The sequence below is a fragment of the Spermophilus citellus genome (genome assembly GCF_964194105.1).
Source record: "Spermophilus citellus genome assembly, chromosome: 13".
NCBI classification, from domain to species: Eukaryota; Metazoa; Chordata; class Mammalia; order Rodentia; family Sciuridae; genus Spermophilus; species Spermophilus citellus.
In genome coordinates this window covers 65218587-65233922 of record NC_138193.1, presented here as the reverse complement: position 1 = coordinate 65233922, position 15336 = coordinate 65218587, and the positions used below count along the sequence as shown (strand labels likewise).

General features: G+C 34.7%; 1 protein-coding gene across 4 annotated transcripts in view; it reads right to left on the bottom strand.

Moving 5' to 3' along the window:
- USP34 (ubiquitin specific peptidase 34) overlaps window positions 1-15336 on the bottom strand; it is a gene marked incomplete at its 3' end in the record, with an annotated part of 228681 nt that overhangs the window by 134495 nt on the left and 78850 nt on the right. For 3 of the 4 annotated variants that reach the window (XR_014018694.1, XM_081265549.1, XM_081265551.1), the window contains exons 11-18: window positions 13474-13599; window positions 13150-13279; window positions 12166-12201; window positions 11385-11515; window positions 10520-11127; window positions 7462-7676; window positions 1972-2087; window positions 1753-1880 (exon numbers count right to left, since the gene is read on the bottom strand). Coding sequence is in view for 3 of the 4 variants with exons in the window: in XM_081265549.1 (XP_081121675.1) it covers window positions 1753-1880; window positions 1972-2087; window positions 7462-7676; window positions 10520-11127; window positions 11385-11515; window positions 12166-12201; window positions 13150-13279; window positions 13474-13599 (1490 nt within the window). The remainder of the gene's footprint in view (window positions 1-1752; window positions 1881-1971; window positions 2088-7461; window positions 7677-10519; window positions 11128-11384; window positions 11516-12165; window positions 12202-13149; window positions 13280-13473; window positions 13600-15336) is intronic. The other variant, XM_081265550.1, reaches the window with a different exon arrangement.

Genomic DNA, 15336 nt, shown 5'->3' with positions numbered 1-15336 from the left:
TTGACACAGATTTAATTTCCTTTGGATATATACACAGGAGTGGAATTGTTCAATCTTATGGGTGTATCCCCACCAACACTGAAGGGCTTCCTTTCCTTTTATCCTTGCCAGTGCTTGTTACCTTTCAGTCTTTCGGGTAACAGCCAAACTTACAAGAGTAAGGTGATATCTCACTTCGGTTTTGACTGGCATTCCCTTTTTATTAGGGATGTTGAGCATTTTTTCATATACCTGTTGTCCATCTACAGGTCTTCTTTTGAGAAATGCCTATATGCATACGGTTTACTGCCTACCCTTTTGGGGCGGGGAATGGGGTACTAGGGATTGAACTAAGGGACACTGAGCCATATCCCGGCCCCATTTTGTATTTTATTTAGAGAGAGGGTCTCACTGAGTTGCTTAGCGCCTCCCTCTTGCTGAGGCTGGCATTGAACTCGCAGTCCTCCTGCCTCAGCCTCCCAAGCCACTGGGATTACAGGCATACACCACTGCACCTCGACTACTTTTCTTCTTTTTTAATGCACATATTTTTAGTTTTCAAGAGGCCTTTATTTCATTTGTTTATATGTGATGCTGAGAATCAAACCCAGTGCCTCACACATGCTAGGCAAGTGCTCTACCATTGAGGACAACCCCAGGCCCCGGCTTACTTTTCAATAGCTTTTTATCTATTCATTTATTGGCATTTTTGTAGTTTCTTATGTTTTTTGAATATTGACCCATTATCATATGAACTGTTTGCATGTATTTTTTTCCCCATTTTTGTTTTTTGCAGTACTAGGGATTAAACCCAGGGCATCATGCATAGACAAATACTCTACCACTGAGCTACATTCATAGCTCCCATTTTGTATTTGGGAGGGTTGGAGCAGTGAAGGAGATTGAACACAGGGGTGCTGAACTACTGAGCCACATCCCCAGCGCTTTTTCATATTTTTTGTTTTGAAAGTGGTTTTCACCAAGTTCCTTAGGGCCTCACTAAACTGCTGAAACTGGCTTTAAACTTGTGATCTTCCTGCCCCAGCCTCACAATCGCTGGGATTACAGCCATGTACCACCATACCTGGCCTATTTTGTACTTTTTAAACCATTTTATTGAGGTATGAGTGATATCTGTGAACTATATATATTAAATGTACTTAACTGGTTGAGTTACTAACCTAATGCTTTTACACACTATAGAAATTGAGACAAAAGGGCTAGAGCTGTGGCTCAGTGGTATAACTGCCTAGAATATGTGAGGCAGTGGGTTCGATTCTCAGCACTTCATATAAATAAATGAACAAAATAGAGGTCTATCAACGTGTAAATAAAAAGAAAAAAAAGAAATTGAAACAAAAGAGATGCACTCACATGGACAAGCAACACTACATATAAAATGTGCATATTTTAGCCCAAGTCTAATTTCTCTTGTAGGTTCCTTTTATACAATAGGAAACAGTTAAAAAAAATTAACTGCAATTTTAAAACAAAGTAATCATCATTGAGTTCCCAAAATCAAGAAAAGAATAACTTTGTTTCTGTTGTAGATGATCTAACCAAGAATGCTGAAAAGTGTACAAAAAAAATACACACACACACACACACACAACATATATATAAAAATAAAATTTCCCTTAAGGGAAAAATCCTTATTCCTAACATGAAAATCATAATAATTAAAAATTAGATATAGTACATCAAAAACTATGAAAAGACTATACCTCATCAATAAAGTCCAAAAAAAATTTAAAGATTTTAATTCCTCTTTACCTGTTGTTTCCTAAATTTTCAAGGCAACCTTCAATGAATCTCATTCGAATCTGTCTATCTGTAAACCAACATACTAAGGAACAGAGAAGTTTCTCTGCTTCATTTATTAATCCTTCAGAAAGATTAACCTACAAAAAAAGTACATGCATAAAGTTATTATTTATCCTGATTACATTTTGCTGTAATTATGTACTCTTTTGGTTTTAGTAAATTACTTACTGCATCATCATCTTGGACTATATCCCACAACAAAGTATTTCCTTTCTTGCAAACATTATCCAAATTAATGTCTGTCACAGCATTACTGTTGAATTGATGTTTATGAACTGCAGGTCCTGAAGGGTCAAAAAAGAGCACACTATAGACAAATACAACTGACTGAAATTGGCAATTAAAGCATTCATTCATAAAGTTAAAAACCCAAAGAAAAGTGTAAAAATAAAGCTCTTCTTAGATCACAAAGTAAAAATACACTAGCATAATTACTTATGAATGGCAACAAATGTTTAGAGGTAAGTCTAAAGAAACTACTCCCTTTCCATTCCATTATTTCTTTTTTAAAAATATTTTTTAAAGTTGTTGATGGACCTTTCTTTTATTCATTTATTTATATGCGATGCTGAGAATTGAAACCAGTGCCTCACACATGATAGGCAAGTAAAGTGCTCAAGGAGCCACAACTCCAGCCCTCTATTATTTCTAATAAATATGACTAGTGTTTTTCATATATCAAGGTTATCTATTTATAAATACTTGAAACTCAAGTATAAAGAAGATAAGATATCTGAAATAATACTTTAACCAATGGGCATTCCTCTAGATGACCTTCTTATTATTAAAATATAATTAAAATTATAATATTCTCTTATAATTTCTATGATTCAAAAGGACAAAAGGGCAAATTATTTTTATCAAAAAAGACTATCCCAAAACATTCAATTAAATTAGAAGTTCTATTATAATAGTTCAGAATTTCTGAACACTAGGCTAAATAATTACTTGTTCTGTTATATTAACCAAAAACACTTTTGTGCTTTGTTTTGCTGAAATTTACCTATTGAATTGTACATGTATAATGATTTTCTTAATTTGAGAAAGGTGTGGCTATCAGCACAATCCTGTTTTAGAATACTTGCCAACACTCCAGAAAGTTCCCCAGTTCCTAGTTAATCCCTGATATCACTCCCCAGTCCTAAATTGATTCAGAATCCCCATAAATAGCCTTTTCTGGAAATTTCATGTAAAAGGAATCATATAACATGTGATCTTATATGTGGTTTCTGCTACTAACATGTTCTTGAGAATCATCCATGTTAATACACATTTATCAGTAGTATGTCTCTTATAATTAGGAAGTAATATATTGTTTTATAGAAATATGTATTGCAGGGGCTGGGATTGTGGCTCAGTGGTAGAGCATTTGCCTCACACCTGTGAGGCCATGGGTTCAGCATCACATAAAAATAAATAAAGATACTATGTCCATCTATAACTACAAAAAAATATTTTTTAAAAAATGAATGCACTCACCAGTTAGAGGACATTTTCATAATGGTTTTTGCCATTATAATGAATAACGCTACCATAAACATCTGTGTAACAATTTTTGGATAGACATATGCTTTCTCTCAGTTACCTATAACTGGAACTGCTGCATCTTGGTATATGCATGCATAATATTTTAAGAAATTGCTAAACTGTTATGCCATTTTACATGCCTACTAATGGCATAGGAGGGTACCTGGTTCATGTTTCTCTTCATTCTAAGACTATGGTTAAGGCCAGCTGTATTTTCAACCATTTGGTTAGGTGTGAAATTGTGGTTTTTAATTTGTAATTCCCTAATAACTAATGACATTGAGTATCTTTTCATACTTATTACCCACTCCCATACCTATTTTGGTAAAATAAATCCTTCCCCAAAATTTAAATCAGTTGTCTTATTACTGTTATAAAAGTTATTATATATTCTAGATATAAACACATTATTAGATGCATAATTACTAAATATTTCTTCCAGTCTTGACTTGTCTTTTGGAGGGGGGCTATTATTTACCATTTGAAATTAATTTTATTAAAGATGGAATATGTAGTAGGGGTGTCGTTCAGTGATAGAGTGTATATTATTCAGGTTGCCTAAGGTTCTGGGTTCATCCCTAGCACCACTTAATTAAACATTGTTTAAAAGCATAAATAATCAAGGCCAAGAATATTTCTATCACCCCAGAAAGTTCCCTCATGATGCTTTACAATCAGACATTGCCCACCAAATCCTAGGCAGTCACTGAGCAATCTTCTGTCATTACAAATTACTTTTGACTGGCCTAGAAGTACTTCTATAAGTACACATATGTGATATACAGGATCGACTCTTGTTGCTAGCTTCGTTTGCCATAGTGTTTTTTATTTTTATTTTTATTTTTTAACAACTAATGGTGTTGGGGGCTGTAGCTGTAGCTCAGTGGTACAATATTTGCCTCAGAGGTGTGAGACCCTGGTTCGATCCGAAGCACCACATAAAAATAAACAAAGATATGTGTCCTTTGGGAAAAAAACAAACAAAAAACCCTAATGGTGTTGAGTAACCACATCCAGTTAATTCTAGTTAGGTTCTTATGAATGAAGCAGGTATGATCACTCTTTTACAATAAATCTTTTTATAGATATTCTTTCATCTCTTTTGGATAAAAAACCTAGGGCAGGAACAGCTGGGTTATGTGGTAGGTATATATTTAATTTTGTAAGAAGTTGATCTATCCCTGGGACTATAAAATAGGCTGGGGGCACACAGGGTAGAGGGGACATGACAATGATACACCAGTTAAGTGACTATATTTTATATGCTTCAAGAACAATGTAAAAGAGTTTCATTTCACATTCTTAATGTCAGTCTTGATATCTTCAGTCCTTAAATTTATCCATTCCAATAGATGTGTAGTAGTATATCACTGTGATTTTAACTTATATTTTCCATATGATGAAACATTAATAAAATAGTTATTGACGGGGGATGTGGCTCAGTGCTATAGCACTTGCCTAGAATATGTGAGGCCCTCCGTTTGATTCCACAGCACTGCCAAAGGAAAAAAAAAAGTAGTAGTAGTATGTACTAATCTTTTCTTTTTGGGTTTGTTGTTGTTGTTTCTTTAAGTACCAGGGATCAAACCCAGAGGGAATTAACCACCAAGCACATCCCCAGCCTCTTTTATAACTTTATTTACAGACAAAATCTCTTTGAATTCCTTAGGGCCTTAACTAAATTGCTGAGGCTGGCTTTGAACTTACAATCCTGTCTCAGCCTCAAAAGCTGCTAGGATGGGCTGGGGATGTGGCTCAAGCGGTAGGCGAGCTTGCCTGGCATGCGCAGGGCGCTGGGTTCGATCCTCAACACCACATTAAAAAAATAAAATAAAGATGTGTCCACTGAAAACTTAAAAAAAAAAAAAAAGTATTAAAAACTTCTCTCTCTCTTAAAAAAAAAAAGCTGCTAGGATTACAGGCATGTAATCCTGTAATTACAGTGGGGACGGTGCCTGTCATTTACTAACCATTTTTAAGTATATTCTTTTTGAAGTATCTTCTGCCCATGTTTTTTTATTATTATTTTTAAAGCATCTCACTATGTTGTCCAGGCTGGCCTAGAACACCTGAGCTCAAACAATCCTCCTGCTTCAGCCTTCCAAATAGTTGGAACTGTAAGTATATGGCATTGCAGCTGGGGTCCATGTTTAAATTTGATTATTTGTCCAAATGTGTTGAAGATTCTTTATAGTGCTAAAATTTTGCAAAACAAGGTGATTCTAAGTGGATTAACACATATAATCATTCTGGTCAACTTCATGAAAAAGGATATGCAAAATACTGACTAAATAAAAAAAAAAACATGGAAAAAGAAAATGGTGAGGATTTTAAAATATGGCTTCAAATTCAATCTGATGACCTCAATCTTAACCTATTTACTCCAGAACAACCACAGTAACACAACAATAAAAGTCAAGACAACTACCAAGGAATATTTGAAATCAGTAAGTTATTACCAAGATTCATGAATTGTGTTAAGTCTGATCTGGTCTTTTAGCAAAAATACAATGCATCAGGTTTACTTGTAATGTACTATCATATCAAATCCTATTTCATAGCCTAGTCATGTGCTGATGTTATGCTAACTAAGCAAGAGGATGGTTGGGTTTGGGTGGCTATGTATATGTGCCTGTATATTCATTAGTATGTTGCCGAGGCTGGCTTTAAACCCCTGGGCTGAAGTGATCTTCCTGCTTCAATCTCGTAAATGTCAGGACTGCAATGTTCTACTCTTTAATCTCTTCTATCCTCCAGATCTGGTCATGTTATATTACTTTCTTTAGATCAATCTAGAATAATTAGTATGATCATTTCTCAAACATTTTCATCACCACAGTAAGAAGAAATGCATTGGAAGAACAGAAGTTCTTTAGAACAAACAAAGGGAAATGAAAAAAAGGGAAGGAAAATGGGAACTGGAAAGACAGTAGAATGAATCAGACATTAGTTTCTTATATTCATATATGAATATACGACCAATGTAAATCCACATCATGTACAATCCAAAGAATGAGAAGTTATCTCTATGTATGTATGTCAAAATACATTCTACTGACATGTATAACTAAAGAATTAAAATTAAATAAATTTTTAAAAAGAAATGCCTTGCTCTTTAGCAGTTACCCTTCCTTATCCCCCCCAACCCTGCCAAACCTCTCAATCCATAAACAACTAAAATACGTTGTCTATAGAGATATGCCCATTATAGATATTTCATATAAATGAAATCCTATAATACAGAATTGCTGTAATCTCCTATTATTTTTTTCTTTCTTCTTTTTTTTTTGGGGGGGGGAGGGGTACATGTGTGTATGTGCACATGTGCACATCTTTTTTTTTTTTTTTTTTTTTTTTTTTTTTTTTTTTTTGCTTTTTAGTACTAGGGATTGAAACGAGGAGCACTTAATCACTAAGGCACATCCCAAGCCCTTTTTATATTTTATTTAGAGAAAGGGTCTTGCTGAGTTGTATAGGGCCTTGCTAAATTGCTGAGGCTGGCTTAAAACTTGCAATCCTCCTGCCTCCACCTCCAGAGCCACTGAAATTACATGCATGCACCACCATTCCCAGCTCCTATTACTTTCAGTTCCTTTTTTTTAAGGGGTGGGGGAGTGTGGTGGGGGTGCTGTGGATTGAACACAGGGGCACTCAACCACTAAGCCATATACTCAGTCCTATTTTGTATTTTTATGTAGAGACAGGGTCTCATCGAGTTGCTTAGTGTCTTGCTATTGCTGAGGCTGGCTTTGAACTCGCCATCCTCTTGTCCAAGACTTCCCAGGAGCTAGGATTACAGGCATGTACCACTGCAGCCGGCTCCTATGATTTTGAAAAATAAAATCCATACAGCCATCTATTTTCTAAAATATAAATCTGTAATTTCCTTAAAAATTCTTAATAAGCATAGTCTTTTCCAGCTGAACATCACTTGATAGAAATGCAGTCTTTATTTATATTAACAATGGAGTATTTAAACTGATATCACTCCTTTGGAAAGATAATCATCATACAAAATTGTTTTGGCAAAAAAACTTAAGTATCATAACATTAACTGTTGATTTCTTTTAACAATATAAATTATTTCTGCTTTGAAGAAAGTAATTTACTTTACTTACTACAGAACCTTACCTTGACTAAGATGTTCATGGTAAATAGATGCTAAATTGGGAAGATGTTGTTGGAGATGAGATGTTAGTTCTGCATGTGAATTAATCTGAACTAGTTCCTCTTCACATCCAGATTCTTCACCATCAAAATCAGCCATATTTTTTTCTGATTTTGCACTGACCTGCGAGCTGCTGCAACTGACGTCATCTGCACTTAGCATATCATCAACCATATGCCTATAATACAAAGAAAAGCACAGTTAGTACTTAAGAAATTAAACATAATTTGTGAATCATTAAAAAAAATGCCTCTCTTAAAACAGTTCGCACAAATTACAACACAATCAGAAACAAAGCAAACTGGTTTTTGTTGCTGTTGTTACTATTTTGTAGTGCCAGGATCTGAAGGTTTCTTTAAAAAAAAAAATATATATATATATATATGGAATGTTAATGAGCTTTATAAAAACTACAGACCCCAATGTTAGAACTATTATTCGTGATTTAACAATGTGGACATATCATACTTTAAAATATGTACAAATGAATACTTATACCTTGCTAGAACAACTTCAGAGAGAATTCATTTTGGCAAGATCAATAATACTCCCAGTTATGTATTATTTCATAAAGTCACAAAGTGAAACCTTAAAATTTTTTTACATTTGTTCATACATCTTCAGAATCAAATGGGATAACTACCAAGGAAATATTTCAATTTATGGCTGCAATCTAGACAGAGATAAGTGGAGTACTGGAGATGTGGATGAAAGAGTGCATCCTTAGCATTCACAAAGCCCTGGGTCCAATCCCCAGCACCACCAAAAATAAATTAATTGGGAGATTTTTAGCAGAAACACAATTCATCAATGTATATTGTAATATATATCCCAAAACCTATTTACCAGGCCAGCATGCACAACAAAGATACATAAGCACTCACTTCTAAAACATTGTACTGAATACTGAAAAGAATGTAAAAACAAAAAGATGAAAAACTAACAAGAAGAAAAGTGCAGGGTTAATTTAGAGATACACAAGTAGTATCAGACACATGGAATATAGAAAGAAAGAAAGAGCTTAAAAAATTAAGTCATTATATCTTGTGGGGTTGACTTCTTTTTAACTTATTGTTAGGATGGGTGACAAGACAGGCAACATATTAAACAGAACATACTGCATCTCAGCTTTACAATGAACTGTTATGTTTTCATCATGAACAGGGCTAGGAACAATTTTGAATGCACACACCCTTAATATGAGACATTAAAACAAAGAATCTCAACTAGGTGATTCTGTCTTCCAGCAGGGCCATCTGGCAATATCTAGAGACATTTTTGTTATTCTAAACAAGAGTATTTATAATTATTATTATTACTATTACATATACGACTGGCTTCTAGAGATAGGAGCTATGTAAACCGTTCAATGTTCTACAATGCACAAGACAGAATTCACATTGCTGAGAATTCAAACCAAAAAATTATATGGCCCAGGGGTTGGGGTTGAGTGGCAGAGTGCTTGCCTAGCACATGCAACGCACTGGGTTCGATCCTCAGCACCACATAAAAAACAAGTAAAATAAAGGTATTGTGGGCAACTACAGCAAAAATACTTAAAAAAAAATTATATGGCCCAATATGTCAACTGTGTCAAGACTAAGAAACACTGCCCTCAATTTAGATATGTTAGTAACAGAAAAAGGAAACAAAGTAGTTAAGTACAAATATATAGAGCACTCAAACAACTCAGTTGAATTCTGGAAAATCTAGCAAAATGTCATGGCTAAGAAAACTTATTCTAACAAATCACATATTCATGTTTCATCATCAACTCAAAATACTACTCTTTGGCTAGGCACGGTGGTACATGCCTATAAACTCAGCAACTGAAGAGGGTGAGGCAGGAAGATTACAAGTTAAGACCAGCTTCAGCAACTCAAAAAGACCCTGTCTCAAAATAAAACTGTAGGGCTGTAGTGGGGTGGGGGTGGGGGGTGGATCAGCGGTAGAGTGCTTTACTAGCTTGCATGAGACATTGGGTTCAATCCTGGGAGAATGAACAAATAAAGGTATTATGTCCATCTACAACTACAAAAATATTCAAAAAGGGGCAGGGGGGTGGGGCTAGGGATGTGGCTCAGTGGTTAAGTGCTCCTGGGTTCAATCCCCAGTACAAAAAAAAAAAATCTACTCTTTTTAATGACAATAATAAATAGCAGCTAATACTTACGGAGCACTTATTTTGTGACAATCACATTAGTCCACAAATTCTCACAGTAAGCCCATGACAGAGGTACTATTACTATTTTTCCCATTTTATAGGTGAGAAAATTAAAGAAAAATTAAATATTTTGCTCAATATAATATCACTAGTAAGAATCATTATTAAATACTATGGGTATAATTCACAGATAACCAAAAAAATTATACTACAGCTTATCCTAATTAGTATTTAATTAGGAAAAGCATTTAATTTCCCTTTTCATCATCACAGTTTAGAAGCAGTTTCCAAAAGTAATCTTGTGGGGTTTTTTTTTTCCTTGATGGGTTTTTCTGGGGGCAATGCTGGGATTAAACCCACAGCATCATGCATGCAAGGCAAGTGCCCTACTACTGAGCTACACCCCCAGATCCACTGCATGAGCAATCTGAAATCTGCTTTCAGGCGATACAAGTGCTAAAAGTCTAAATCTGTGCTCTTCAATATGATATCCACTAGACATTTATGGTCACTACACACACGTAAAAAGTGGCTAAACAGAGATGAATAAAAAATTATAAAATATACACTAAGTATTCAAGAATTCTTTTAAAAAATGCAAAGTATCTTAATTTTCATACTGATTAATTTGGAAATGATATTTTAGAAAAAAAACTCATTTAAATATATAATGAAAATTAATCATACTGCTTCATTTGCTTTTTTAAATGTGCATACTATAAATTTGACTAGCATTTACAGTTTGCACCATATTATTTAACAGCAATAATCTAGAATAAATTTTAACTGAATAAATGTAGCTAAAATACTTCTGTAAAAGAAATGCAAGCTGAATAGTTATTTTTAAGCAGGCTTACCCATCATGGTGGTGGTGGTGGTGGTGGTGGTGCTGGTGATGCTGGGGACCAATAAATTGATGGCAATTAAATAATTCATTTCCAATACTCTCCCCAAGGAAATCTCCAGTCCGTGTGATACAAGACTCCTGAGAACCTTGTGCTATACGAGCAGCATTTATTTCCCCTGAAATATCATGTTCTGGGTCTTCAGAGTGAGAACAAGCATCCAGCATTCGTATTCGATTATCTACAGATGGCAACGACTCAGTGTTAAAAACCAGGTCCTTTCCTGTTCCATTGCTTGTTCCATTTCTTTCAGATGGGCCTTGGGAATCCCCCAAGCACATGCCTGCTTGACTTTCTAACTTTCTACTCCGAAGATCTGTACCACAACTGGCTTTGGGAGGATTATGACCATGATCCTCATCTTCTTCTTCTTTCAGGGCTTCCATATCTGCAATGTCTTCTGACTGCACCTCACTTCCAGGGCTCCCAGCTGACTGGCTTGCATGGCTAGAATTGACCTCATTGCTAGATCCATCACTGTGCCCACTACTGCTACCAGGACCACTGCTTCCATCTTCACCACTGTTGGCAGTCTCATCAGAACTTCCCTGCATGGATTCCTGTATTTAGAAACAAATAGATTTAAATAGTCAAACTAGTAGGAAAAAAGTAACTAATATGAAAACACTGTGTTTTTATAAAAGATGGCCACAGTCTTGCCATATTCTTTTGAACTATACAAAATAGAATTTTTTAAAAAGAGGTCAAAAATACTAAAAAGAGAAGAGTCACCATGGGTTACATTTATATTCCCAGTTCAAATGATAAACAAGGCAGAAACAAAAATCATTGAAAATAGGAAAAAATAATTTCATACCTCCGTGTCTGAAAGTCTCTGTTGCACATGTTTAGTTCTATTAATAAGTTGCTCATCCATTTCAATGTCACTTCCTCCACTTTGATGTGTATCACTGTTATCACTGCTTTGAGGACTTGCCGCAGGTGACCCTGGAAAGTAGATTTTTTTATTTTTAGTTCTAATTTGTACTAGCATAGACCTAACAGAAGAAACTGATTCTTTGAGTAATTTGCCAAAGCTTTATGCTAAGTAGCCAAAAATACAATCTCTAAATTTGTTCACATTTGGCAATTACTTCTAAAGGTAGATGCACAGTGCCAAAATGGTGGCACACAACTGTAATCCCAGCAACTCAGAAGGCTGAAGCAGAACAATGGCAAATTCAAAGCTAGCCTCAGCATCTTAACAAGACCCTGCCTCAAAATAAAAACGAAAAGGACTGGGGTTTCAGCTCAGTGGTAAAGTGTCCCTGGGTCCAATGCCCAGTACCAAAAAATAAAAGTGGATATACACAATTTCAATTAAAAGATACTAATGGTTTGAATCAAAACAGGTAAGATGGAGGACAGGGGTACAGTTCAGTGGTAGAACACCTATATAGCATGTGAGAGGCCATTTGTTCAAACCCCAACACTACCCAAAATAAAAAGGAGGAAGACTGAAGATGGATTACTAAGGTTCATGTCTTTTCAAAATAAACTTTATTACTGATGTTGCTATATAAAATCAATTAACTCCAGAAGACCACTAAAACAAAACTGTAAGTCATATTGTCATGCATTTCTAAGGCTCAACTTACAAGGTGATGGAGCTGCTCTTCTGAGCTCTTCTTCCTCTGAAGGAAAAAGGGGAAGGGGAAAGGAGGAAAACATTCTAAGTGACTGAGCTTTTGGGGGACAGCTTATCAGTTGTTCATATTACACAATCAAAATACAAACAGGGAAACCTGGAATAGCTATTGTGGGTACCTACACAGGTTAGCCTAAGAGAAAAGTAGTATATAATGTCAGGAGAAAAAATTGGGTGTAAATACGTAAAATTTTAGGAAGTCCTTAAGAGTTACACATGTGAAAGATACGCATAAAGCACCTGACGCAGCAGAAAAATATTCAAGTGGGGAACATAAAAAGAAAACTATTATGTTCTACTCATAAAATTATTTCTAAATCAAATTTGTTTTAATTTTTAAAGGAAACAATATTAAAGATGAGAAATATCCAGACCTACCAAAACTTACTATACTTTACTTGATAAACCAAAAACAGGAACCAAAGACAATTTATTAATCCTTTCATATAGAGTATACTTCCCATTCCCAAACTTATCTTGTAATTAAAATTGAATTGTAAATATAGATCAAGTAACCTTTATCTGAAATGCTCGAGACCAAAAGTGTTTCAGATTTCAGATATATTCATATTTTTTAATATCTACACATACATAATGACATATTTTGATGATGAGACCAAAATCTAAACACAAAATCCATTTTTTATTCCATATATGCCTTTTACACCACTTCTATCTTTAGGTTTATACACATAACCTGAAGAAGATTTTTCAATACTTTTAGTATGTTTATGTTTTGGCTGTGACCTCTCACATGATGCAAGGTGTGTAATTTTCCACGTGTGCCATAACGTCAATGTTCAAAAAGTTTTGGAATTTGGAACATTTCAAATTTCAGATTTTCAGATTAAGGATGCTCAACCAATAGCAGAAAACACTTCAAATTTCATTAACTTTGTACAAGTAAATTTAAAATACCATATGCTTTACTAACCTTTCTTATTTCCAATAGGAATATTAGTGTTTAATAAAGATGCAAAAGAACTCTGTTTAGACAGTTGAGCCTTAGCTGCTAGGGCATTATTCCACAATGCTTTAATTAACATGGATGCCAAGTACAGTGTCTAAAAAGAGAGAGAGATTAATTTGGAGCCTTTATGAAACATTGTAGCAAATGTAAAACATTTTTGTCTAACTGAAAGGTCAACAATAAATGACAAGTAAAATACCTGAATCACAAAATAAGTTGTCATCTTATATTGGGGGGGGGGGGGTGTTCCAGGGGGATCAGATCACTATTATGTCCTGAATGTATTACCTGTTCAGTGTGAACACTTGGCTCAAGAGCTGAAACCAGATTAAGGAGGTGTCTAAGTGGTACAGGATCCAAATTCTTGATGAGTGAAGGAAACAAGTCATGTATATACCGACTACAATGTTTCAACTACAAAACAGAAATACAGACAATAGTTAAAAATAATTGCCCTATATAAATCACTTGAGGGCTAGGGATGTGGCTCAAGCGGTAGCGCGCTCGCCTGGCAAGCGTGCGGCCCGGGTTCAATCCTCAGCACCACATACAAAGATGTTGTGTCCGCCAAGAACTAAAAAATAAATATTAAAATTCTCTCTCCCTCTCTCTCTTTAAAAATAAGTAAATAAATAAATCACTTGAGATGAAAAAGGTAACACAGCTTGAAATTTCAAGATATTAGTTAATGAACCAGTATTTTTAAGTTGGTAAAATAATGATTACCAAGTATCATAAATGGCAGTGTAAAACATAATGAAAATAAAATCTGATTTAAATCTCTTAAAATAGTAATTACCAAATACAATAAATAGCAGTGCAAAACAGTAAAAATAAAATTTGACACAAATTTTATTTTAAAGCAAATTTTAGCCAAACAAATCATAAGCTTAATTTTCTAATCACAACAGAGAAGCACATAATTAGTTCAAAATCTAAGTATTAAGAAGATGCCATTGAAATGTAGGTACATCATTAATATAAAAGCAAATTAAATACAAAATTAAAATGTAGGCAATATAACTAAAAGGAGACAATAAAATTTTTTAAATAAATAGATAAAATAAAAGTATTGTGCCCACCTATAACTAAAAAAATACATACATATATATTTAAAATGTAGGCAATTAAAAATAAACTGCAATTCAGAGAGAACACAAGTAAAACATTTCAGATATACTATTCCCCTCATATTAACCGTTTAAAAAGTGTCTATATAACTTTTACTGGAGTACACAGTAGAAACCCTCTTAACACTCTACAATTTAAAAAAAAGACAAAGAGAAAGACTCTTTCATTTTAAAGCAGAAATAGCAAGTATGAGAAAAAATATATTTGTAAAGATATAACTATTGGGCTAGGGTTATAGCTCACTTGCCTAGCATGTGTGAGGCACTGGGTTCAATCATCAGCACCACAAAACAAGTAAATAAAATAAAGGCATTGTGTCCACCTACAACTTAAAAAAAATTTTAAGGTATGATTAGCCAGACTTGGTGGTGCACACCTGTAATCCCAGCAGCTTGGAAGCCTGAGGCAGGATGTTCAATGAGTTCAAAGCCAGCCTCAGCAAAAGTGAGGTGCAAAGCATCTCAGTGACACCCTGTCTCTAAATCAAATACAAAATAGGGCTGGAGGGCTGGGGTTATAGCTCAGTGGTATAGCGCTTGCCTCAAATGAGTGAGGCCCTGGGTTCAATCCTCAGCACCACATCAAAATAAGTAAATAAAAATATTGTGTCCATCTACAACTAAAAAAATATTTAAAAACAAAACAAAATAGGGCTGGGGATGTGGCTCAGTGGTGGAATGCTGAGTTCAATCCTGGGTTCCCCCCACCCCCAATAAAAAAAGATATGACTAATAGAATCTTTTTCAACCATAAAACTGTGAACTGCTAAATCAAAAAATAAGAAATGTAAGACTGGACCAGTAATTACTAATTTAAGGGCTCTCAAAAGTAAAAAGATGAGGTTTCCTATTATTTTCAATACATAGAATGTTTATACAAGGAATGGATATGTATTTTGGTGGTAGAACACTCATCTATCATGTGTCAAGTCTTTGTGTTTGAACCACAGTACAACACACACACACACACACACACACACACACACACACACGAAACTGTACAAAATTTGAGATTTTGAAT